At 37.8% G+C, this 27,502-nt stretch overlaps 1 protein-coding gene across 10 annotated transcripts in view; it reads right to left on the bottom strand.

The window, feature by feature from the left end:
- CAPRIN2 (caprin family member 2) overlaps positions 1–27,355 on the bottom strand; it is a 44,459-nt gene extending 17,104 nt beyond the window's left edge. For 8 of the 10 annotated variants that reach the window (XM_029955036.1, XM_029955037.1, XM_029955038.1 and 5 more), the window contains exons 1-11: positions 27,187–27,355; positions 25,847–26,112; positions 23,826–23,888; positions 15,559–15,645; positions 11,319–11,557; positions 9,988–10,070; positions 7,396–7,563; positions 6,097–6,140; positions 4,596–5,270; positions 2,295–2,417; positions 630–711 (exon numbers count right to left, since the gene is read on the bottom strand). In XM_029955036.1, coding sequence (XP_029810896.1) covers positions 630–711; positions 2,295–2,417; positions 4,596–5,270; positions 6,097–6,140; positions 7,396–7,563; positions 9,988–10,070; positions 11,319–11,557; positions 15,559–15,645; positions 23,826–23,888; positions 25,847–26,098 — 1,816 coding nt within the window. In that variant the 5' untranslated portion in view covers positions 26,099–26,112; positions 27,187–27,355. Of the gene's footprint in view, positions 1–629; positions 712–2,294; positions 2,418–4,595; positions 5,271–6,096; positions 6,141–7,395; positions 7,564–9,987; positions 10,071–11,318; positions 11,558–15,558; positions 15,646–23,825; positions 23,889–25,846; positions 26,113–27,186 lie in introns of those variants that run through there. The other 2 variants (XM_029955040.1, XM_029955045.1) reach the window with 2 other exon arrangements.
- Positions 27,356–27,502: the final 147 nt, after the last annotated feature.

Raw genomic sequence — 27,502 nt, 5'->3', positions numbered from 1 at the left:
CCTGGGTGGCTCAGTCGGTTGAGCGTCTGGCTTCAGCTCAGGTCATGATCTCACGGTTCGTGAGTTCGAGCCCCGCATCGGGCTCTGGGCTGACAGTTCAGAGCCTGGAGCCTGCCTTCAGATTCTGTGTCTCCCTCTCTCTCTCTGACCCTCCCCTGCTCATGCTGTCTCTCTCTCTCTCTCTCTCAAAAATAAATTAAGAAAAAAATATTAAAAAAAAAGAAAAAGAAATGCTTTAAAAGTCAGACCAGATTCAATTCTAGGTTCTATCATTAGGTACTGTGTTAATCAGTGTACTAAACATCACTGACATAATTTCACTCATAATTGGTATCAAAAAGTTTCAATACTAGATTTATAGAGTCAAAAGGACTCCAGTCACTTCAAACTTTGCAAACCAGCTTGCACTTCTCCATTCAACCATCTGGAGACCTTCTCTAAAAGGCAAACAGGTCAGGTAAGCACACTAACGGCTTAATAGTAATGTACCCAACTGATGACACACAGATGCATTCAGGATAAACTGACACACAGACACAGTAACGCCTAAGATATCTAGAGTATTATTTGTAAGAGGAAACAAATGTTAGTAGACCTATGCATGCTTACTCTTAGTTATAATCACATACCTACTGGGCTACCTGGAGTAGTTGAAGGCTGCTGTGACAATGGAATTGCACTTGAAGGTTTGTCAAAATCCAGGATAGATTCCTAAAGACAAGATTTTAAATCATGACTAGAAACAATTACTCACTTAAAAGCTATTACCATTGGGGTGAGGGGGTGGCTCAGTCAGTTGGGGGTCTGACTCTTGATATTGGTTCAGGCCATGATCTCACAGTTGGTAAGATCCCCATGTTGGTCTCGGTGCTGATGGCATGGAGCCTGCCTGGATTTCTCTCTCACTCACTCTCTCTGCCCTTCCTGTGCTCTCTCTCAAAAATAAAGAAATAAACTTAAAAAAATAAACTGTTTAAAAGCTATTACCATTGCATTACTCATGACACTGTCCACAGCTATTAGCTATAATAATCTAATAATTATCTCAAAAAGTTGATAACTTAGTCTTTTTTTTTTAAGTGTTTATTATGAGAGAGAGTGTGCTTTTGTGACCAAGGGAGAGGCAAAGAGAGGAAGAGAGAAAGAATCCCAAGCAGGCTCCATGCTAACAGCGGAGCCCAATGTACGGCTCAATCCCATAAACTGTGAGATCATGACTTAAGCCGAAATTAAGAATTGGACACTTAAGCAGCTGAACCACCCAGATGCCCCAATATCTTCATAAGAGAAAGAGTTAAGAGTTAAAAAGAAAATCTGAAGTAACTATGAAACCTTAAAATTACGTCAAGTAATTCCAAGGGTTAACTTGGGGGGAAAAAAAACCCTCCTGACTTGAGCTCTTAAACATAAGCATTAATCCTGTAACCTTGCTTTTATTATGCCCAACTAATGAGAGTTTAACAATCTCATCTCAACCACACTACCCTCATTCATGCTCTTTGACCTTTCATAATGAGAAACCATTCTCTCTCCCATCTGCCTATCTTCATTCTCAAATGTTTCCAACATTTTGAGTAATTAAGCTCCTCTTGTAGTAATCACTTTTCATCTTCAAATAACCTAAAGGAGTAAGGAATTCCCTCATTTTACAAGTAGAGGGTTACGGGCTAAATAACTTGCCATTGATTTTATAGCTAGTAAATAGCAGAACTGGGATTTAAACACAAGTCTAATTCCAAAGCTCAAGATCATTTTACTACACAAAAAGATCTTATTTGTCTATTTTCTTCCCTCAGTGATATCAAACTATTCTGAAATTCTGTAAGACTCTGTATGACACAATTTAGCACTTAACTATTGCCACAACACAAGTTAAAATCTTTTACAACTGGAATATATAAACTCCTTAAAGGCAATAAAAGGCTTATGATTTTCTACACACAATAGCACCTACCAGAATACCAAGCACAGAGTAGGTTCTCACAGTCTGAGTGGAAACTACCAATGATCTAGAGCAGAAAATATATTTGAGCACTTAAACTTTTTACATGTTTAATTCATTTCATTACTCACAACAAACAGGAATAAGAACTATTATCCTCATTTTTCAAAAAAAGAACCAAGGCAAAGAGGGAAGTAACTGGCCTGAACTGTGAGACCTAGGAAGTGGCAGGGCCGGGATTCCCACGCATTCTGAACACCAGAACCTATGCTCTTAACTTCATTATAATGCTTCAGATTAGAAGCTAGTAGCCCCAGGAATCATTTAAGATTCATTTAAGAATGACTCATACTTGCATAAAGTTACAAGTTCCTTGAATCTGGGTCATCAGATCCTGCAGTTTCTCTTTCCTCAATACTGGATCCTTTGGAAGGGTCGAGGAAGAACCTACAGGCTGATGCATAGGCTTAGGCACCTACAAAATAAACCCACAATCTGTAAGAGTGAAATTCACATTCAACAGCCTAATTCACTGCATCTTAATGAAACCAAAACACATAGCAAAGCCCATTTATCAGATTTATCCCAGGTAAAGAATTTCCACAACAATATCTTTCCTAAATAAGCAAATGTTAAACACTTTTTCCCTTTCACAACACCTTTAATGGTTATCTTTCTGAAACATCCTCTTTTTAAAGGGAAGACCCAGAGTAACAAAACTTCCTTGACAAAGGTTTTTCAGCTTATGATACTCTTTATAAGATGCCACTAACTATAAGATACACAAATGATTTTTTTCCCCAGAGAAAAAATTACTATCACCACATTCCATTTTTAAATGTCTGCTTTCAGCAACATTAAGAAGAAAAAATGTATACAAACACATCCTAGGATTGAAGAAATATTGTTATCAAGTTAAGTATACTTTGGGGGACTGATGGTGTTTATAAAGTGGTTAGTCCTCACGTTAAACTGCTTACGAGTGCTGTATACCCTGGATTAGACCTCATGCTTATATGGTTAGCTTCTTATAGCCCTCAGGGTGTGTCTCTACCAGCCCCTCTTCTCCACCTTCTAATTCACTGAAGAGTCAACGCATAAGCTTGTCAAAAGTGTCACACAAAATAAGAGTTAATAAATCCTAAGTGAATATACGAAAGAGTCCTTTAGGAGAAAAGTATGGGCTCTAGTGATTAATTTCATGTTATCTAGTCATTTAGCTTTGAACTCTATTTTGCCCTTGACTGTACTTAGTCGTGTTCTGGACGGTGGAGACTGCAAGACGGAGAAACAGTGTTTATACAGAGAAGGATCCTCAGTCACTGAAAAGCAAATTCAAAATAATGCAGTCTGTACCATAAAGTCAAATTAAATGAGTATTTGGCCTTTCCAACTGATTTTAAATACTATTGAACAAATAGCATAATATTCTGGTATGGTAAAGGCTCAGTACTGCTATACTTAATGGAATTTTAAATTGGGTTTCTTAAAACAGCTTTAGTGAAATATTACATTGGATTTTTTAAATAAGTTTCTCAAAATAGTTGTTATATTACAATTACTGTTGTACGATATCTGGCTAATGAAATAGGCTATCAAATTTTGACAGGGTCAGGAAGAAGCTAAAATTGACATTAGCACTTGAAGAAAAGAGGAAGAAAGACAAGCAAAAGGAGACAAATAAGTCTAAAGTTCTCTTCCCATAAGGCAAAACTGAGGTAGGGGCAGTTTATTTATAAAAAGCAATGCTCTGACTTCTCCAAGCAAATGTTTTTCACACTGTTAGGGGACCAAAGATTTATCAGAGAGCCTCTGGCTAAAAATGACATAGAAGTGCAGGGAACATTACTAAACAGAGATGGAAAACACTGGGAAGATAAGTTCACATTTCTTAGCAAGCAAGGTAGTAACAAGTTTGTATTTAAATAGGGGTAAGTAACTTATAATTTAATAAATTTAATAGTGTATCCAAGGCTTATTCATTATAAGCCTTCCTATCTTCCTGAAATAGGTTATCATTAACAGAATGAGGTCTTCTATTTCAACTAAATCTCATACTCCAAACCTAGTTACAGAATAAATATTCTATAAACCTATAGTTTCCACCTCCAGAAAATTTTCATTTTGAAACAGAAATAGAGAACTAATTCAGATCCTACCCCACCTACTGGAATATCTGCAACCACCATGGACCTTCTTCAAAGAGTACAGGCTAATCTGAGTGATTACAAAGAGTGAAAGAAAACTCAAGAGAATACAAAAAAATATAACATCTGTCAGAAAAAGTCTTCGATGTGCCAGGTGGAAGATGATGAAACAGAGTAAGACAAGCCCCTCATCTTGTGACATGTATTTACATTCCTCATGTGTTCACACTATGGTCTTGTCTGAGCTATTCACTATTTTCATGTCATTAAAATTTTAGCATTCAAACAATATTTTCTTTCATCTCAGCTTAGGCTTAAAACACAGACCAGGTCTACTTCCAGTTCCAAGGGGAAAACCAATTACGTATTAAAGAGGTAAGTGAAATACTTTGTGCATGACTTTAACATGGATTTCAGAGACTCTTAAGAGGACTAAAAAGTTATGATTACCACCAGTCCTTATTTATGCATACATTGATTAGAGCAGACTGATAAAACAAACTCACATCTTTGGGTTCAGTATTAAACTTCCTGGGCAGGAGCTGGTCATTTGGTATGAGGCTTGCTGGAGCTACCCCCCAGGACTTTGGAGAAATCTGTGACTGTGGTGTTAAAGGGCGTTTTTGACTCTCCACATTATTTTCCCAGGATTTTGGGGTCTCTGGCTGTCTTGAATCCTGGTCTTCACACATGGGAGTGGCCCATGACTTGGTGATATCCTGTTCATTCTGCACAGAAGATGTCCAAGACTTTGGAGATTGCGTCTTTGGATCCTGTTCTTTCTGCAGCTGAACTGGCCAAGGCTTTGGTGTCTCCTGCTTCTTCTGTTCTTCTGGAGGATATCCTGCTTTAGATTTAGGAGTTTCTTGCTTCCACTGGCTAGGAGCTGGCTTAGGTTTAGAGACATCTTGCTTCTTCTGCTCTTCCTGCAGAGTAGACCTGAGTTTTGGATCTTGTTTCCTCTGTTCTAAGGAAACAGCAGGCTTTGATACCTCCTGGTGCTTAACAGTAGGCTCCCAGGACTTGAAGGATTCCTGTTTTTTCTCCTGACCATCGGGTTCAGTAAGCATATCCCAACACTTCGGGAGATTTGGTTTTCTAGCATAATCTGCTTCCCAAGATTGCTCTTCATCTTGTTTGCTTGTATAATCTACTTCTGTCATGTAACGTCTGTTAAGAAACTAGACCAGAGGAAAATATGTGCTGAGTCACAAGATTTATAAAAGACCTTGAGAGACCTTGAGGGGAACACTGAACTCTATTAGTATTCCTATGTCCATTGGTCTGAATCACTGTACTAACAGGAAATTTCTGTCCTTATCCTACTTGAAAAGGCCATCCTATTTTGTGTACATTCCTTTTCCCTCAATTAACAGAAATACAACCTTTGATACTTCAAAAGTAGCAACGTATCCTTGACCCACCTAAAACTGGTAAGGACTGCACATCACCGTGCCACATTTGCTTGATTCACGCTCTTTGACCAGGATTATTCTGCCTTTGCCAGCCTTAGACTACTCATACCACCTGACTCCCTAAATTGTTAAGGCAGAGGATATAGTTCAACTACACACATTTACACTACTTAACCTTAGGCCTTATGTTTCCTGAATTAGCAGCCTTTTCTTTATTTCTATATCAACCATACTGTGACTTCGACTCTTCCATTTTTTTCAGCTTCCATGAATTTCAATGTCACTTCAAAGAGAGAACAAATACTCTAACTCTATTACCAATGTGAATAAATTCTAACGAGAGCAAAATTATTGTGTACCAAGCCAAATTTTAAGTAATTTAGAGTTTACTCCTTTCATCTTCACACGAACATAAGGCAGGCATTTTACATACAAGGAGAGCAGATACAGCTGGGCTAGACATTGTAACCAAAGTCATTAAGCTTGTAGGCTGCAAAACTAGGATTCAAGTTCCAGAGCCTCAGCTCCTAAATGCAGCACTATATAAAAGTCTCAAAAACTAAAATCAGCAAATTATCTTTCAGAAACTTACCTCTTGTGGTTGTATCTCTGGCTGTGTAAGTTCCATAAGAGACTCTGAAAAGATAAAAGGAGTATTAAAAGAATACTAAACTACATTTTTAGACTGATTATAACTCTAATTCACTCAGGTAACATTTTAGAAAAAAAAGAAAAGGGATAGTACAATGAAATCTATTCTTGGCAGGAATAATTCTCACTATTGCTTGTTGGTCAAAAGCATGTGGTCTGAGACTAGTGGAAGCTTCTAATTCTCCTTACATGTCACTTTTCTAAACTCAAGTTGCAGTTAAAAACTAAAAATAAGCCTATCTCCTCTTGTGCATAAATACAGCTTCTTTCAGGTTGCAATTTTTTTTTAATGTTTTTTATTTATTCTTGAGAGACAGAGAGTACAAGCAGGGGAGGGTCAGAGAGAGAGATACAGAATCTGAAGCAGGCTCCAGGCTCTGAGCTAGCTGTCAGCACAGAGCCCGACACGGGGCTCAAGCCTACAAACTGTGAGATCACGACTAGAGCCGAAACCGGATGCTCAACCGACTGAGCCACCTAGGCGCCCCTCAAGTTGCAATTAGATCTCCAGTCCCATGGGGTAAAAATTAGTCATGTCTGCTTGAAACTAAGGCCTTAAAGGCCTTCTACAAGGCAGTTTAAGATTGGAAGGTGGTAAGGGAATGGAAACACTAAAGTATTAGACTAAGTGTTAAGAACTAATAGAAAGTAGACATAAGAAATGACTTGAATCACACTAGTAGTGGTTACTGGAACTCTGCCTACTCTACCCCCATAGAAGTGATATTTTTTTAAATAAACTGAGCCTCAACAGGCAACAGCCAAAGTGTCATTCACTCAAAATATTTCTTCCCTTAAGAAAGGTGGAATTTTGAAAAGTATATTTACTGATTTCGGCAAATATTTTCCAAATATGTTAACCTCAGATTATTTATATTCTCATTCTAGTACCATAATTGGATTCTACTATAATCATTTTAAGCAACAATTTTAAGTCAAATCATCCTATTAACAATTTAACAAGGAGGTTCACTCAAATTTCAAAAAGGCCTCATTTCAGCAGTGTATTCTTTTAACGAAGGATAAACTTATGCTTCTGTTAGGGTTCATTCTGTAAATCACAATAATAAAGCCTAGAGACGTATTCTAAACCCAAGCTTATCCTGCCACAAGTAAAGACTTCCATACATGTAGAAATCAACAAATTAAAATAAGGCAATCCTTTTACAATGATTTGACTCATATTGTGTAAGTATTAAAAATGCAGCCACTATAAAGAATTTCTGAAATCAAAACAAACCTGACTCTTTGACAGATTCAGTTTTCAATAATTGCTTCTTCTTCTCTGATTTTATTAGCATTTCTTCCTCCAATGATACTTCCTTCTCCTTAGCATTTTTTGGGACTGGGATACTTTCAAAATAGCCTGAGTTCAGCAATTTGGACAGCAGATCTTTCATGTGTTTGTCTAAGAAAGAATGATTAAGACGTAGTTATCACATAACCTAATAGTTCATGGAAAATTATTTGGAATAGAAATCCTAATATAACTTTATCCTAGTTACAGTATGTCAATATCTCACCTGGGAGGGACTCAAACAACTGGTCAGTACCATGAACAGTAAATGTGCAAGCCATCTTTCTATCTTCCTGAATTGATATACATTTTAAAGATGAGAATCACAAAGTTTATTAAGTCACTTAAGTTTCTCTAGGCCTCCATTTCCACCATTTGAAAAATGGTTAAAATTAGAGCCCTTAATCAAAGGCTATAATATGTTACAAAGCACACATCTGTTCCCTGAACTGATAGAAAAGCCATTTCTTCCATCTGTTCCAAAGACATTGCAACTAACAATTACTCTACCTTCCGAGTAATTAAGGCTTTATAGAAGTAAAAGTTTCTCAAACACAACCATTAGAAAACCCTATCTTGGACAATCTCTAAAAGATTTTTAAACTCTAAAATCTCATGATAAAGATTTTACTCTTGAATTATGCTGTGACTCCTAGCATATCACTATTTGATGAATGAGAAAAATCTTAAAATGATGTTAAAATACCTGTACCATAAACAGGTTTAAAGTATATTTCATTTTTAATACCCCTTAAAAACATAATTCCCAAATTATGTTTGGGCGCCCATACTCGATTTGGGTCTATTATTCCTTTCATAGGAGTACTAGGAAAGGTTTTCAATTCTTTTTTTCTTAATGTTTACTTATTTTTGAGAGAGGCAGAGCACAAGCAGGGAGGGTCAGAGAGAGAGGGAGACACGGAAACCGAAGCAGGCTCGGTTGTGGGCCTGGAACTGACAAGCCGTGAGATTATGACCTAAGCTGAAGTCAGACACTTAACCAGTTGAAACACTCAGGTGCCCTGTTTTGTGTGGTTTTTTTTTTTTAAATAAACTTCGAAGTATAATTTACAAACAACAAAGTTCAGGCATTTTAAGTGTACAGTTTTAGCAGATATATAGTCATGTTACTTCCACTAAAACCATAATATAAAACATTTTCATCAAAAGTTTTCATGTCCCTTTTATATCAATTCCCTCTTCCCACTCCTTAGCAACCACTGACCTGCTATCATTCTAGTTATGTCTTTTCTAAAATTCCATAAAAATAGGATCATACAGTTAAGTATCCATTTTTTGGTCTGGCTTCTTTCAGTGGGCATAATTATTTTGAGATTCGTCCATGTTGTTGTATTTATCAATAGTTCATTCGTTTTTTTATAACCTGAGTAGATTCTATTGTACGGGGACATACCACATTTTGTTTATCTATTATCAGTTGATGTACAACAAGACTGTGTTCAGTTTGGGGCTATCATGAATGAAGCTGGTATGAACATTCATGTCAAGTACTTATGTAAATGAAATGTATGTTTACAATTCTCTTGGGTACAGGCAGTGCAACTGCTTGGTCATTTGGTAAGTGTACACTTGTAAGAGACTGCCAAACTAGGTCCCAAAGTTATTTGTATCATTTCACATTCTAACTAAGAAAAAAAAGGACTATAATTTAAACTTGAAAGGACTTAAAAATTTTGAGATTGTTATGCTACATACTTAGATATTTTTTAAAAGGAAGCAATCACCAGTAACAAAAATGTTTACCAGCTTCTGGTGTTTTTGTTATCCTAAGCTAGTACACAAAACTATATACTTCATATTCATTTGTACCTGGTTATTTGGCCAAAGTCTATTTAGGAAGCCAAAAAGAATCTTTCTCTTTCTCTCCAGATCATTTCCAGATTGACAGACAACAATGCTTCAATAGACTTTGCAGCCAAACTATTCATATTTTCTTAGGCAGAACTGATAAATAACAATTGTGTGGATTTAAGATTCTTTTTTTTTGTAACTTTATTTTTTTTTATTTTTTATTTTTAGAATATATGCATGTGAGAGGGTTTTCTTTTTTTTAGTATTTTTACATTGTAGTACTTGTTTTGCTTGTTGGTGGTGTTTGCTTATTTAATACATTCCGTCAAGGACAGAAATTACATGATGGTTTTTTTGTTTTTTTGTTGGTTTTTTTTTCCCCCTAGGATTTAAGATTCTTAAATAGAACAGGTATGGTACTACTATGCAGAGAACTGAATCCCAAAATGGTCAAGCCAGTGTTGAAGCCAGCACTAGTGTTTAGCTCTTATTCCCAAATCATAGTGACTTGCCACTTAACTCCCTATATTCCATTTAGTGAGTACAATTATACAATAGCTGCTTTTAACCGAACTAAACAGAGGTCATTCTCCCAATTAGTATAATATTGCCAGACATGTAAGTTCTAACAAACTGACACCGTTTGGGCCCTCAATATCATACTAAACTTCTAAACATAAAGTCTAGTATTTACTGCACAAGTCCAGAGTAGAGAAAACTCACATGTCGTTCCTACCACCGCTTTTTCACTACCTTCCAAAAGGTCCCAAAAGTACAAGGATGACTGCTCCATCTGGTCTTCAACACTGACAAGGAAAAGCAGCAGCAGAACAAAGTAGCTTTAGAGGTACGTACATGTGTACACGTGGAGCAGCACAACTTATACAGCAGAACTCGTCAACAGGACATTCAATGTTAAATTTTGTCTTTTTACTCTCTCAAAAAGTTAAAATTTGATAAAAGATGCCCATTTATGGATTTCAAATACAAGCATTTTCTCTTAAAACTACTAAAATATTGTACCAAACAGAACTATTAAGAAATAGGCCAAAAAGAGTTTAAGGCTATCAATGCAGTGTCATCAATTATCAAGTAAGTATATGTCCTAGAAGAAAGAACAACAGAATGCCAATATTAAGAGCTGCATTTGACTTTAAGATGAACAGCTTATTTTTCAAATTATGTTTCACTTACACATATTAAAATAAGCTACATTCCTTAAATCCACCAAAGTGAAGAGAAAGAAACAACCAAGTAAGTGATGATGATGGACTACACTATCAGAATGGAAATTAAAAACATATATACATATAGCTATATAGAGATAATTAGAAGACTTATTAGGTTTTTTCCTGATCAGGGCTGATTTCCAGTAACAGCTGAAATCTGACTCTGCTTTAGCACGGCCAAAGACACAACATTGGAAGGCCTATATCTAACAAAGCAGAAGCACAGAGACCTGTTCATTAGCTGATTTCCTCCATCAAAGCAAAAACAACAAACATAACTATGGGTGGGGGGGGGCACTGGGTAGCCTCAATTTGCTGGTTTTGTATTTTAAATTATCAGATTTCCGAGTATTTATTCACAGTATAAGAAGACCACCAAATGATTTGCAGGTTGAAAGTTTAATGATACTGGTCAAGTTAAATTTTATTAACTTCCACTTAAATATAGCAGTAGTTAAGAAGGCAAAGACTCTCAGGTAATACAATAGCCTGAGACAATTACAAAAAACCTTTAAGTATATACATAATTAATACTTGTATAGAGGCAAAACCTGATGAGACATCATTTTTAAAATCAATGTTACAATAAAAAAAGCACATTAATGAAATCATTCAAATTGATTTTCCTTCTAGATAGCCTATCAACCCTATCACAGTCTGGTCTAGCCAATGTTTCCCATGGTGAATCACATTATTTTCTTAATTATTATACATGTATATATGTGTATGTGTGTATATGTATAAATTACTACAAATATATGAAACTAAAAAACTAGGCTAAAATGTTATATGTTCTCTTTCAGGAAAATATTTTCTTTGGCTTACCTCAGACTTTCATTTCTTTCAGGGCAGGTCAGTTTTGAAAATTTAATGAGGTAGTCAAGTTCTTTTAAAGGCAAATACACTGCACCATTCAAGCCCCCTTTGAAATCCTTCTGTACATGTTCCTGTGTCAAGTTCTGTAATACATACTGAACTTGAAGTATAGTACGAAGTTTCTTCTTCTCAGCCTCGAGCTTTAGCATGTGCTCCCTTCTCTGGGCCTTCTTCTGCGCTTTAAGTAGCTGTTAAAAAAAATGCCAATTAAAGTTGACAACTCTCTACCACCTCGTATTAGCAATTCATAGTGCACAAAAATCTAATGTCAAAGAGTTGAGATTAGATGACAAATCTTTTTTATGTGTATGTATATATATATGATGATAAATTTTATATATATAAAACCAGTGACTGTGAAAGTGACAGGTTCATTTAACCCCTTTTCTTTTTCAGCTGAGGAAGTCATAAACTAGTATATCTCAGGAACCAAAGCTGAGAAGGTAAAAATATCTGACCCCCAATTCCAGGCTATTTCTAGTACCTCTGATATCATTATGATAAGAAACAAGTACCTATCACTGATACATATATTATTCCCCAAATTTAACTCTTCCATATTTATGTATATAAGCGTTTTTAGAACAAACATTTTAAGAAAATGCTCTGGTTTAGTTTTGAAGTTTTTGTTCCAGGGGAAGAATATTTAAACTAAAAAGGTCAATTTTCAACCAACCAAAGAACACTGGCTAAAGCATAAGGAACTGAAAACCAAACAGATATAAAATGTCTTGTAAAACATAGTATAATGTAATGCTAAAAGTAATACACAGCAAATAGTTGTTGTTTTAAGTAAAACTAAGAGATATTTTCCTAATAGTTTGTCATTCTGGGTGGAGCTGCATTTTTCAATATTTAGCAGACAAAACATACAGAGAGTTAGCAGAACATAAATCTCTTCTCAAACATGCATGTAGTTTGAGCAGCCTGAGTCTACTCTAAAGCTCAGAACTATAATAGAGTCTGACATAACACATGGGTCCCAGAAGTGGCTTCCCATTTATAAAACACCAATCAATAAAAATACCATCTATTTCCAGTAAGAAACCTAAAAGGTCTCTTCTTCCCATAGTTGTATTTCTGATTGTAATGTTTCCATCATACTGGACATTTTCCAAGTACGAAGATTAAGAGACAAAACAAAAATGTAAAAGATTTTTCCTACATGCAAATTGAAGCGCTTTGATATACCATCATATTTAAGACTCTCCCAAAGACATGTTCATAAATCCTAACAGATTGAGATGGGAGGGTATTTCCAGAAAAGATTCATTATGGCACTATTAACTCCTTTCTAGGAGGTAGGAAGGTCATTTAATAAATTGAACTTGTGCTACTACCAGGGAAAAGAGATCATAGGTGAAGGTGAATGTTTGAGAATGAGAAATCGACTGGTTGGGGGTTAGGGGGACAAGGATATTTTCAGGACAGCAAAGGCTCAGAAAAGTTTTTACCACGACCTCAGTATGGACTTACACCAATAACATTTACCAAAACCACAGTATTCTTAGTTTCTGTTTGAGGAGGCAGGAGAACAGAGGTGGCAATTCTAGCTCTTCAAGACAGTGGGATTCTCTTGGACAGTTTCATGATGGTACAGAGAAAGGCAACTGACACTGAGGGCATCTTCACGTTTATATCCCAGGATTACCTCAGATCTCTCTTAGCCATTCCCTAGGCTGGACTGAGTGTTCTTATGGGCTTAAGACACTCTGAACTTCCTCCATCAAAGGACCTACCACATTGAAAGGTTATCTTTACATCTGTCTGCATCCCCATAGGTTTCAGCTTTGTGATGACTATATCTCTGTTGTTTACCAACATATCACTAATGCCCAGAACAAAGCCTGACCGATGACTGGACTGCAAATATTTGTTGAATCAATCAAGTATCAAGTAAAAGTACACTGTCTCCAAAATCAAAATCAGAAAACTACTGATAATCCCCTATTTCTCCTTATTTATAGAGAAACTCAGTTTGCATATTCTTCCAGTTGAGGACTGGGGTTTGTAAAGAAGCAGAAGATACGGGCACCTGGGTGGCTCAGTCAGTTAAGCATCTGACTTCAGCTCAGGTCATCATCTCACAGTTCGTGAATTTGAGCCCTGCTTTGGGTGAGTTCTAGCCCCACTTCCCTCTCTCTCTCTCTCTCTCTCTCAAAATAAAAGGCAAAAGACATGAAGTCAACCACTATCAAAAAATCACACTGAATAATAAAATTTATTTCTGATCCCTATCTTAGAATGACAAATCTTCACCAAGGGACAGAGCTTATATCATGAAAACAAAGAGGTATAACTGGGATGAACAGAAAGGCTTCCAACTTTAGTTTGAAAAGAAAGAAAATGCTACACACTACAAAATTGACTCTCATAAAAGAGGTTTCACAAAAGAAAGGCTTTAATAAAAGCAAAGTCAAAAAATTACTAGGCTGGAAGGTATCTGGCAAGACCTGCAGGGTCTTTATTCATTAATGCATGTTCCAAAGTACCTTAACATCTCACCTAAAGTGAAAGTAAATCCACAGTATAAATTAGAAAAACTAACCTCATGGATAGCAACAAAATGTGGTGAGTTGGCAACTACCTCTAGACAACAGCAGTGGAATAGCATGTAAACCAAAGAGATACTATATCCTTGTATAAAGAACAGTCTTTAAAGGCAAAGAGTAGTTAGGGTCCTACCCTCACTCTACCACTTACTGACTATATGATTTTGAACAAGTTCCTCTTGTTCTGAGCACTGGATTCCTTATCTATAAAATGAGGCTATATACACCTATTTCCTAGATTGCTGTAAAAACCAAGTGGACTTACAGAAGTACCTAGCACATGGAAGGTGTTTAAAAAAAGATTTAAATCTAAAAAGAATAAAAGAACAAAACATACTTTGAAAAAATAAACACCTGAATGAAAAACTAAAATTATCAAGTAACTTTGAGTAAAAAAAGTTAATAGAAAATTTAAAGTATTATAGAAGTATACTTCCAAACATCCAACCAGAAAGAAGACATGACATATCTTTTTATAGTAAAGTAAGTCAAAACTAAATAAATTTAACAAATGGGGGAGTGATTAATCATAAGAAAAAAAATCAATTTAGAAGTATCTAAAGTAGTCTAGAAATATTTAGTAACTGTGGAATTCACAGAAAGTACCAAAATTAATTGACAAATGAGTAAACAGGAGTTAAAATATGCTATGGTTGACAAAAATAGCTAATATCTTAGAGTTGTATTAACAGAATTATCTAGAAAGCAGAAGGTAATGGCTCTATACTAGGCTATTTTAGATTTACACACTCCCTTTTAAGAGTTAATTAGGTCAAACATCCAGAGAGAGCAACAATATTATTATAAAAAGATGGTGATGTCTTCAGCCTAGAAATGATGAGATGGGTTGGTTGGTTTGTTTGGAGACGTTTTTTGATGCCAGAGGAATGGAGAAGAGAATTTTAGTTCACCACACAAGAAGAAAATATCCAAAAAGTTGAAGAGACTATTTTATGAAGCATGCCCCCCACCCTAGAAATGAATTTACAAAAATATTTCTTAATTGTTAAAAGATGATCTTTAAAGGGCTTTCTAATATAATTCTAAAACAGAGAAGAATACTTCATTAGTGAATGCTTAAGGCTTCATATTAATTACTGACTAAATCTGTCAGAGACAAAAGTTTGGACTGCCAACACAGAGACCCTAACAAGCTGTGAAACCAGACTTAACTCTATATTTAACACGAATCGCAAACCTTCCTGGTAATTACTGTCATGGTCTCAAGAACAAGAATCTACAAATTCTGTTTCTTTAGATGTTAAATAATGCTAACCTTACAAGCCTGCGTTATACAAATTTACATGCCCATCTTCCAAAATCTCTTTTATAAAATGTATCCATCAAAATAGTTTTTATTCCCCTTCTCAAGGATTTATAAAACTCCACAGTGAATACATATTGGACAACTAATACTTTATTCAGTGTCTCATATTCAGATACCATTTGTGCTCTCTTGAGACTCCAGAAATCTGAAAACACTAGTTCTTCAATAGCTATTGTCAGCCCCCTCACCCCTAAGAAAATATCAGCAGGAATAAGATGGATGGTAACTGAAAACAATTAATGAACACTAATATTTTCTTCAAGATCCATGGTTAAAGTGTATTCAGGAATAGCAATGAAAACGTACTCACATCTTGGCTCAGTCCAGAAAAGGTTTTCTGAAGTTCCTTGGCAAATTCTAAGTTATGTAATACTTCTTCATATTTCTCTACCGCTTCCTACCAAACAGGATAAAAAAACATCAATTCTGTTAACTTCTAAATACAAATTTGTCAAAACAAGTGATCCTATAAAAGAAGTAGATATATGAAAACCAACTTGGTAATAAACTATTTAAATAAAAAAAAAGAAATTGTTAAAAAAAAATCACCAGAACTCAATAAAATAAATAAAACTAAATCTAATAAAGATTAGAAAAAATGCTAAAAAAAAAAAAAAAGAGGTAGAGAAGGCTTAAGAGTTTATGAACTAGCCATACTCAAAAAAGCAGGAAGAAAGCATTTTTAGACATATAAAGTTAAATTTTAAGATTCAATTTTTTTATTTTTTTTTTACATTTATTTATTTTTGAGAGACAGATTGAGACAGAGAGTGAGTGGGGGAGGAGCAGAGAGAGGGAGACACAGAATCTGAAGCAGGCTCCAGGCCCTAAGCTGTCAGCACAGAGCCTGACGTGGGGCTCGAACCCATGAACTGTGAGATCATGACCTGAGCTGAAGTCAAATGTTCAACTGACTGAGCCACCCAGGCACCCCTAAGATTCCATTTTTATGCTAGAAATATGAGCCAGAATAACAGACTTGAGTCCCTAACTATAGTGTAAGGTCAGAGAGGCCTTTTGTGTTTTTTTTAATGTTTATTTATTTTTGAGAGAGAGAGAATGAGTGAGCATGAGAAAGGGTCAGAGAAAGAGAGGGAGAAACAGAATCAGAAGTAGGCTCCAGGCTCTCACCCATCAGCACAGAGCCAAACGCAGGGCTTAAACCCCATGAGACCGTAACCTGAGCCGAAGTTGGACCCTTAACCAACTCAGCCACCCAGGTGCCCCAGACCTGTGGTTTTTAAGATCAATGAGCCAACAGGATTCCTCTGTCAATATCCATTCACTACTCAAATATCGTATACAAGTAACAGAATGAGGATCGGACAGACATATTTGCTTACATGCAAATTTGTATAGCAGCATATTCATTATGGCCCCAAATAAAAACAATCCAAATATCCAGCAACTGGTAAATAGATAAACAAAATGTGGTATAACCATTCAAAGGAATACTCGTCAGCAATAAAAAGGAATGAATTAATGATACACACCACACCAAGGATGAACCTCAAAAACATAATTATAAGAGAAGGAAACCATATGGGAAAGACTATCTTACGTGACCTATTCAGAGACCTTATAGAGACAGAAAACAAATAAGGACACAAAAAGGAAGTGGGAAGGGTTACAGAAATGTTTGAAAACTAGATTGTCATAGAAGCTGCATAACTCTACAAATGTACTATAAATCACTGTCTTATTTACTTGAAATGGGTTAATTTTATGATCTGAATATGATACTTCAAAAAAACTGTTTTAAAACAGTCTGATAACACTAAGTCGTTACAAAGGTATAGAGTATACCTATATACTATTATATAACTACATACTACCAGCATTAGCATAAATTAATATAATAATTTTGTAGGTAAAAATGCCAAACCTTTCCGAAGTTAACTATGGGCATACCCTACAGCCCATGACAGACAGCTTTTCAGGTATATCCTGAAAAATTTCATACTTGTGTCTCAATAACACATACAGGATTGCTCAAAGTAGAGCATCATTTACCTTTATAAACTACTACCAAGTAGAGAAAAGCAAATAAAATATAATTACTTTCATTAGTATAAAAATCCTAAACATAATGAGTGAAAAAGACAAACTGCAGAACACACAGCGTGAAAACATTATAGGTACGAAAAAGCAACTTTAACAGATTTGAGGGCAACAAACAAGTGCTATTAAAATAAAGCAAGGAAATGTCCACGGGGAGTTCAGAGTCAGGTTATAGTAAAGCGAAAGTACTGGGAAGGAGCTTCGGTGGTGCCGGAGTTGAGTGGTGGATTCTGATGCTCGCTTTATAACGCAATACAACCAAGAAGTGACACTTCGTTAGAACCATATTATTATATCATAATAAAAAAGGCAAAAAGATTCTCCAACTATAGAACCTTGCACGGATAACATAATCATAGTATATAGCCCTCAGAGGTATATAAAACCAGAAGGGAATACCACCTCATATTTACTCCCAAGTGGTATTAACTTTAATTCAAGAAAAGCATCATCCAATGGGAACTACCTTAACTTCCCATCTTCTAATGTGAATCCATCCTTTCTTCCTCCCTTATTTCCTGGAGGAAATATCCTCTACCTGTGCCCTGGACCCTTTTCAATTATGCCTTCATAAGAAACCTTACTTTATTATTCCCTTTTAAAAATCTTGAATATTTCCCTCTCTGTTAATGCTTAAACCAGTATGTAAAAAGTTCAAGCCTTGGGAGCCTGGGTGGCTCAGTTGTTAAGCATATGACTTTGGCTCAGGTCATGATCTCACAGCTCATGAGTTCAAGTCCCACATCGGGTGAGCTCAAGCTCTGCTTCAGGTGAACAAAAGCCCCACAAGCCTCACTTCAGGTAAAACACGAGCCCCAGGTGAACTCCTCCCTCCTTCCCTCCCTCCCTCCCTCTCTCTGTCATTTGTGGGATTCTCTCTCTGTCCCTCACTCACACCCTCTCTCTCTCAAAAATATAAATAAATATAATACATAAATTTTAAAAAGTTCACGTCTCCCCCAAACTAAATAAGAAAAATAAAAAGTGTCTTTCTGACAACCACCTCCTTTCACAGTCTCAGACAAAATTTCAAAAATGTCTACACAGTCTCCATTTCGTCTTCAGCCCTTATCAACCTGGACTGTTTCCACCTTTCCACCAGAACAATCCTGGCTAAAGTCAGCAATGTCAATACCACCTTTTAAACCCATGAATCTTTAATAATTATCATTCTGGTTGACTTCTCAGAAGACCTCCACATGAAGGCACCTTCTGGTTCTACAAACATCTCTTTGTTTTTAATAACACTAAACTTCTACTTTTCTCCATTTCTCTAGCTCTTTATTTACCAGTAATTTTTTAATAAACTTCTCTCACCCCAGTTTTTAGTACTTACGAAATAAATAGGACCTACATCACAGATGTTAGCCAATTCAAATCACTCAAAATAATACCTGACTCTAAAGTAACTTCGCTATAAATATTTTTAGCCTTTATTATCCAAACATTAAATGTCAAAATTCCTCAGTACTCTGTCCTAGAATTTTCTTTCTATATTCTCATCCAAGATAGTCTCATGTTTTTTCATGGTTTCAAGTAGCAGCCATACAAATGAGATTATCTATAGACTAAACTTCTTTGTGCTCCAGACCTATAACTCAAATACATATTAAATATTACCCACCTCTTAATGTTTCACAGCCACATTAAAAATCAATGGTCCTGAGGTGCCTTGGTAGCTCTGTCCATTAAGCATCTGACTTCAGCTCAGGTCATGATCTCACGGCTCGTGAATTCGAGCTCCACATCTGTGCTGTCAGCACAGAGCCTGGAGCCTGCTTCAGATTCTGTGTCTCCCTCTCTATCTGCCCCTCCCCCACTCATGCTCTCACATGCTCTCTCTCAAAAATAAACATTAAAAAAAATTTTTTTTAATCAGTGGCCCAAAATTGAGCTTTTTATCCTCTCCTCCCAAAACCATCTTCTCCACCAGGGTTTCCAGGTCCAATAAATGGTTCTGCTCTCCATCCAAGTGTTTAAGCCAGAAAACTGGAACCTGTTCTTGGCTCTTCCTTATACTACAACCTATCACCAAGCTATGTTGATTCTAGCTCTTGAATCTACTTTACCCAAACTCCTTTGCTGCTACTTTGATACCAGCAAGGCACCTATAACCTCTGACCTAGACTACAGACAACCGTTATCTAGTCTTATACCCACACTCACCACGTCAGGACCATTACTCACCCTAAGAGGTAATTTTATTCACTACAAATCTAGTTATTTTCTGCTTAAAACCTATCTGTATCATTTCTGATGACCCTAAGAAAAAACACAGTCTTTAAATGGGAAATAACACCTGTGGCTTTCCCATTCCAACTACATCACTCCATCCATTCTGGCTTTCTTTCCAGTTTCCTAGAAAGGCTCTTTGTAAAAATATTCTATCCCTACTCAGGACTTTTACACATGCTAGCATCTGCCTAGCCTGCTCTTCTTCCTCCTTCCCCATTTTAACTTACTAAGTTAGTCCTGCACATTTATTAGGTCTTAACTAAAGCACTTCTTTCTCAAGGAAACTGTCCTCAATTCTCCAAACTAGGTTAGATTCCTCATTACAATCCATTATCACTCTGTACCTCAACCTAACACCATCACATTTTTATTTACTTATTTCCCACCTCTCTTTCCCATCACACTATATCTGTGAGGGCAAGGATCATATTTGTCCCTTACGTTATAACCCTAGCATTTAAGCACAGAATCTCCCAGTGTTAACTACTTAATAATATATTACGGTTGAATTAATAAAACACAGTTCACGACATGATTTTAGCCTCAAGCATGCTCAAGATTCTTGGGGTGCTTAGGTCGCTAAGTTAGGTGTTAGATCTCAGTTTGTGAGATCAAGCCCCAAGTCAGGCTCCACGCTGACAGCATGGGGCCTGCTTGGGATTCTCTCTCCTGCTCTCTGCCCCTCCCCTACTGGCATGCACATGCACATGCACTTTCTCTCTCAAAATAATATGCTTTAACCAAAAAAAGTTTCAAGAAAATATGCTAAAATTCTCAATAGAATTTTTAAACTTTTGAGTAGAATCAAATACTGAGATTTCTATTTCAAAAAAGGACAGTAGAGGGAGTAGGTCTGATGAACTGAAAAGGAAGGTCACAAGACAAGGATATTAATTAGGAAGCCCAGGTTAGCATTTGAGTGGTTTGCCTTGACGAGGCGAACTGCTGTGGGACTACAAAGCAGAGAAGATTTCATATTATCTAATGAGTTTTGCATTATGCATTAAATATGACATAGTTAGAGGTTAGCAACTAGAGATAGATACCAAATCTATCTCTATCTCCAGATCTGAACCAAAATAAATATTAAAAATATAAATGAGACTCTAAAAACCTTCATTAAACAATCTTCTTACTCTTTCAAAGCAAAAAAATTTAGGTTTATGTTAGAAATCTCAGTGAAATCTTACTAGTCTTTATTTTAGTCCTGACGGGTTACTTTAGAGTTACTAATAAGAAGACTACAGGGCACCTGGGTGGCTCAGTCGGTTGAGTGTCCAGCTTTGGCTCAGGTCATGATCTCATGGTTCGTGGGTTCAAGTCCCGCATCAGGCTCTGTGCCTACAGCTCAGAGCCTGGAGCCTGCTTCAGATTCTGTGTCTCCCTCTCTCTCTGACCCTCCCCTGCTCACACTACCTCTCTCTTACTCTCAAAAGTAAATCAAACATTAAAAAAATTTAAAAGCAAAAAAAGACTACAATAGCCATGCAGATCATAGAAAGCTTTATTTACAATATTAAGAATATCTATTGGGTTAAAGGTATACAAACTGAAATTACAAAATTTTTAGCCAACAATATTGAAAATTCAGCATCAAGCTTATAGCTAAAGCAGTACTTGAAGGAAATTTCTCAGCCTTAAATGCAAACCAATGGAAAAAAAAAAAGGAAATAAATGAATTAAACACTTAATTCAAAGTTAGAAAGTGAAGCAAATAAAGCAAACGAAAGCAGAAAAAGAGAAAAACTAAATAAACCCAGAAGCTAACTTAAAAAAAAAAAACTAGGTAACTTCATTAAAAGTAAACTGGAAAAATACAACCACACAAAATTAGAAATAAACAGAAAGTGGGGCGCCCAGGTGGCTCAGTCTGTTATGCATACAACTTTACCTCAGGTCATGATCTTGCAGTCCCTGAGTTCGAGCCCTGCATCAGTCTCTGTGCTGACAGCTCAGAGCCCAGAGCCTGCTTCAGATTCCCTCTCTCTTTACCCCTCCCCCACTCACACTCTATATCTCAAAAATGAATAAATGTTAAAAAAAAAGTGCCACAAACTATATGCTTAATTTTACCTAAAAACATAACATTCATTTCATATTTAGTAAATCCTTTCGTAATAAATGTCTTGTCTACTACATTTTCTAAACTATCGTAAGTACTAGGAAAACCGCAATGAACAGACAGAATCTCTATTTAATGTAACTTACATTTTAAGAGAAAGAGTAACAAAATAAACTTTATAGTCTGTCAGAGAAGCACTACTAGTCTAAAAATTAAAGAGTTAAGGAATGTAAATGGAGGAATGGAGGTATAGTGTTGTCAAGACAAGCCTTACTGAGATGACTTTCAAATAAAAAGCTGAAGGAAGTTGGAAATTGAGCCATTTAAACACCCAGGGAAAATGCATCCCAGACAGTAGGAACAGCCCAAAGTGCAAAAAGCCCTGAAGCAGAAACATGCCTGGGATGTTTGAGTAACGGCAAGACCAGTGTAGCTGGAATGAAGCTGGAAAGGGATAAAAAGCGGTGCAGGAAACGCAATAAAGATATGAGAGGAAGTAGCGAGAATATTTTGTAGGACAGTGTAGACCACTGTAAAGACATTCTGCCACAAGACGGTGACCAATGGAGAGTTGAACAGAGGAATGAGCAACTGATTTGTGTGCAAACAGGATGACTGAGGCTACCAATTGAGAACAGGCTTGGAGATAGAGCAGAAATAGAAAAACCTGTGAGGAAGCTATTACAGTAATGTAGAGGAAAGATGATGTGGCTTGGACCAGGATGGCACAAATGGAATTTGAGAAATGGCCAGTTTCCGGATTTACTTTGAAGGCAGAACTGACCTTGCTAATGGGCTAGATGTGTTATCTATTAGGAAATAGATGAGAAACTCTCCAAGGTTTTTGGCAACTCCATCCTTTTAGTTCCTCAAGCCATTAACTGACATTACTAAGATTAGAGGAGGAACAGGTTTTGGGGGTCGGGAGATGCCAAATAATCAAATGAACACAGGAATCTCAAGTTCCAAAGGCTTATCTTTTGGCAACATAAATTTGGCAGTTGTCAGCATTTAACTCGAGAAACAAAGTTAATACTATAGAAGCAACATGTAGTTATGAAAATAGTAATGAAATACTGAGACCATGGTTACCTGGCCAGAGCTCTGAAATACATGTCCTTGACTTTTCCTAGAGAGCTACCATGAGAACCACCAACCTCCCTCCACCTCACCCCCATATTTCCCCAAAATCAAGAATGCTACAGTGTCAGAACACTTCCTCCGAGGATATTCACACACACAAAAATACTATCACTTTAAAAGTTACTGAACATACCATGACTACTTTGAGAACAAAGCTATGTTGCAATGCTGGATGCCCAGCTAAGTCCACTCACCAACTATGTGAGCACATCATTCTCAGAGCTCACACAATTCAAATCTGTGCCTCAGCAAAATTATAATTTACTACATCACAAAAATTCTAGGTCAGTGAAGAGGATTCGATGTGGCAAGGGAAAAGACCTCAAATGCCAGTATCTGTGACACACAACCAAAAATCTTAGTTGAAAAAGATGAAGATGATAGGCCTGCAGACTAGGTCAGATAAATTTTAATTCTGTCCCTTTCTTAGCCAAGAGCTATGATGAGACAAACAGTAAGCATTTTTTAATTTCCATATTGAAAAATATTTTCACATTATATAAAAGTTGCAGATACCAGGCATACTTCATACAAGTTAAACAATATTTTTTAAAGTTGCAAATACTCTTTCACACTAAAGTTAAAAAAAAAAAAAGGACAGATATCAAGTAAACATGCCTCTTGAGAGGTGACATGGCAATCTAGGATAGAAAATAGGAAGAAAACACAAAAGGATTAAGGAGAAAACCTAGGCAAGCTAGAATACTCTTCTACATTTTAGAGCAGAAACATGTCACGTTTATATATACCAGTGAACGGTGGAAAGCTAGTCTTCCCTCCACCTCTTCAGTTCACCCTAAGAAAAGTTTAATTTAAATCCATATGTTTAGCAATAGTCTACATTTTCACTCTTATTTAGCAACCCATACCTCCATCCACACCATCTGCTAGTGCAAAAGAAGTCTGTAAGATCCCATAAGTGAAGAAAACAAAGTCTTCTGGAACATGCAATGGATTCTCACTCTTCCTTACTGGCCTTATCAAATCTTTGCTCTCACCAAACCCATCAAGAGTTTTATTAAGGAAAAAAAAAAAAAAAAGAACACAAGTGTGACCAAAGGATTATCACCACTTACCAACTGGTCTGGATTAAGTTGCTCTCCATTTTTCAGGCGATCTTTGTAGTCTTCCAGTTTGAGCTGCAAAAGAGAAACTTATATCTACTGTAATCTCCTATAAAATTCAGAAAAAAATAAATACCAAACTGTATCTTATGAAAACAAAGTTCTTGAAGTAAGCTATCCATCTGTAAGAATACTGGTTTACTACAAGGCAGGCAGCAACTGTAGATGAGGTCCAACCAGGGAACAAGTACTACAATCAACATTAGTCTAGAATTAGAAAAGTTAAGCAGTAATAAAACTCTTTTCTCTTCATGGCCTCTACTTATAATCAGACTATACTTAAGACACAGAGACTTATCTAGTCAATCGTATGCCCCTACCCCAGTGGTGCTCAATCAAGGACTATACTGACCCCCAGGGACCCATGGCAGTGTCTGGAGACATTCTTGGCTGTCACTACTTGGAGGAGGGGAGGGAGACGGAGAGTGCTACAGGCATCTTAGGAGTAGAACCCAAGGATGCTGCAATCATGCCACAATCCACAGGTAACCGCCCCCCCCCCCCACACACCCTGTCTGCAACAAAAAAAATTATCTGGCACAAAAATATCAATTAGTGTTGAGGAGGAGAAATTTTGTTCTAACCTCATGCGTAAACTATAAGTTACCTGTTGAATTATGTGGCATTTGTCCAATAGCAAACTTCATGGAAGTGTAGAAATGTGAGATATTTTCTCTAGCATTATAGTAGCCTTCACTCAAAGCTTTTTTTTCATAGTTTCATATTTCAGTAAATACATGAGAAATTACATTTATTGTCCCCAGAATAGTGACATAACCCACTACACTATTCTAAAAGCCATGTTTAGGCTCCTCCTATATTGGCTTTATAGCTTCAAATTGCTTTTCCAGAAGCTTGAAACAAAAGCATTGGTACTGACCAGATAAGTATTCAAAATTAAAGAGGTACTATAGTTCAACTAGAGCGTGTAAGTATACACACATGTGTAGTTCCTCCGCCTGGGAAGAAGACATTAATGAGTCTCCATCAACAGATCCTGCTTCGAATAGCTCCTGCTTTGACCAGTTTCCCGTGGCAGCAGGGAATTTGTGCTGACCCAGGCACACTCACCTTATCACATTTGTGATCAACTGCGTGCATTCACAAGACAACTGATGAGAGCTAGGGTTACAGAGCAGCTACCACTAACCGGTCTTTCTTTCCTACCTTCGCTACCTTGGCAAGGGGGAGACAGAGTCAACCAGACTTTTAAAACTCTCTTTCTACTCCTCCATTAAAAGCAACTTTCCAATGGTTGAACTAGACCCTGGAATAAAAATATGTAAGAGTTCCCAGGTCCAGAGAGTCAATCACTCACCTTACTATCACAAGCAAAAGAGAGTCATGACACAACAAAGCAACGTGCAGCACTGTTTCACCGGCTACATGACTCAGGAAATAAGGAAGGATTTGGATCTTTACATCAGCATTTACTGTTAACGTTAAGCTGATTATAACTTGAGTCTCATTATAAGGCTTTCTAAAATGTTCACCTACCAGTCTTAAACTATCACCTAGCAACACAAAAATTAGTGCTAAAACATTTTCTGGCTCTCCAATCGCTGAAGCTTCCAATGACTGCAGCAGCTTTACTGCAATATCAACTGCTGCAGAAAGTCACAAGGAAAACAAGCTAAAAAAATCAGGCTATTACTCATCTATGAAAAGAAACATTAATACTATACTCAAAGAATTAATCTGACTTAAAGTTGCTGGCTCCTCAAGTATTTCAACAGCAGCATGCATAATAATTTTACTATGAAGGCTATTTTTTATTATGTTGAGAAATCAAACAGAAAATGCTTAATAAATCCGACATTTAACCTGCCTGTAAGTTTTGAGCCAGCTAAATCCCAAGGTTAGGTAAATCTTCAGGAAAGAATACACTGAGCCCTGAGAGAAAGCAAAAATGCCAGTTTCCTAACTGTTATTAAAGACAGTATACATACAGGATGGGAGGGGGAAAAAGTTACCTTCTTTTTCTCGATGTTTCTAATTTTGTGTTTCAGGCATATGAGTCCATTATCAATATATGTCTCATATGCTTGGGAAGGAGAGGCAGCAGAACTGAGAGCAGATTGTAAAGGGCTCATGGCCCGCTGGCTTTCCCCATGCTGACTGTGGTTCACTTGGGGCTTGGCTGACTTCATATTCCCCTCTCTTCCCTCCTCTGAATGGCCTGAAGGTGACTGGTAACCAAAAGGAGATGAAGAGAGTTGCACCATTGAAACAGATGAAGCTGAAGAAAGGAAGGGGAAAAAAAGTTAAGTATAAAAGTAAATTAAGACTATAAAGGGACATTTGGAGACTTGAACTTCTCTGAAAAGTCTAGACCCACGCCCTCAAAATGCTCTTCCAAAGAAGTGAGCTCAAAACACAGTGATGCTAGGTACTGTGTTTCCATCTTACTACTTTTAAGGAGATTAGTGCCAAGCGCTAGCGACTTTACCTAGGCAAAATCTACTATACCAGGGATGTTTCCAGAAACTCAACTTTCCGTATAGGGAGAAAAACTGCTAATCAAGCAATGGCTTCGGGGCTCCTCTCTTCTCCTAAGGGGCAATCCACATTCTGAATAATTTCTACGGTCGAATGATGACACACAAAAAATAAGCTCTCCCCATTAGGACCTTAAGGCAGCCTTTGGAACCTCGTTACCACTAGCCCCAAACCCAATCATAAGCAAGGCTATTTAAAAGAAAAATCCCGAACACACAATTCTTTTAGAGCCTCATTCACTAACCGAGGAGTAGCTTCTTGAACAAGACCTCTAACTTCCCTCTGATTGCTCTGGGGCCTACAAGGCAAGTCCGTGACTGCTGGACATTAGTATCGAGGTACTTGTGAGCGCCCCGAGTTGATTTTCCGCTGTTTGGACTAACCCATAACCACTCACATTGCGCCGGTTTAATGGCTCTTCCTCACGAGCCTTACACCGCCCAGGTCAGTGGTCCTCGCAACCCGCAACCTTCACCCTCGCGCATCCCCTTACGGAGCACCCCAAAGCAAGGGCATAACAGGCCCCATGCACGACGCCAGCGCTGAGCCTCAGTCCCGCAGGGGTCCGCGCGAGAGTCGCCTCTACTGGGTGGTCATTAAGCGCCCCGAGGGCACCGACCCCCGCCCTTCCCACAGCCTCTGGACGCCCAGCCACTTCTGCAGGTGCCTTGGGGAAGCCGACCTGGAGGAAAATGCCTTGGCCACCTGCCCTCGACGGCCCCGCCCCGGGGATGCCGAGCCGCCCTTCCACCTGACCGCGGCGGCGGCGGCCGCCTAGCCCTGCCCTCCCCACGCCGCCGCAGCTCGGCTTCACCTCCGCTGGCCGCCAAGGCCGCTGTCGCTGCCGCAGCCTGGGCCCGCCTTCGAAAGCCGGCGGGAGCCAGGAGAGCTGCGGAGGTGGACCGGCGCCACCCCACACTTGCGTCTCCTCCTCCCGCCTCCTCCTTCTCCCCGCCCTGTCCTCGCCGGCGGCGTCTGCGGCGCCGGGCGCTCCGCCGACTCAGCCGCTCTCGCCCAGGCCCGCCCTTTCCGCCGCACGGGGGGGCTTATATCGGCGCGCCCCGCCCCCATCCTCCCGCACGCGCAGCCTCGGGCCGCCCCGGCACCGCCTCCTTCCGGGGCGCCTACCC

Source organism: Suricata suricatta, chromosome 10 (assembly GCF_006229205.1).
Source record: "Suricata suricatta isolate VVHF042 chromosome 10, meerkat_22Aug2017_6uvM2_HiC, whole genome shotgun sequence".
NCBI lineage: Eukaryota > Metazoa > Chordata > Mammalia > Carnivora > Herpestidae > Suricata > Suricata suricatta.
Note: the sequence above shows the minus strand (reverse complement) of the source record. Positions and strands in the feature narration are given on the sequence as shown.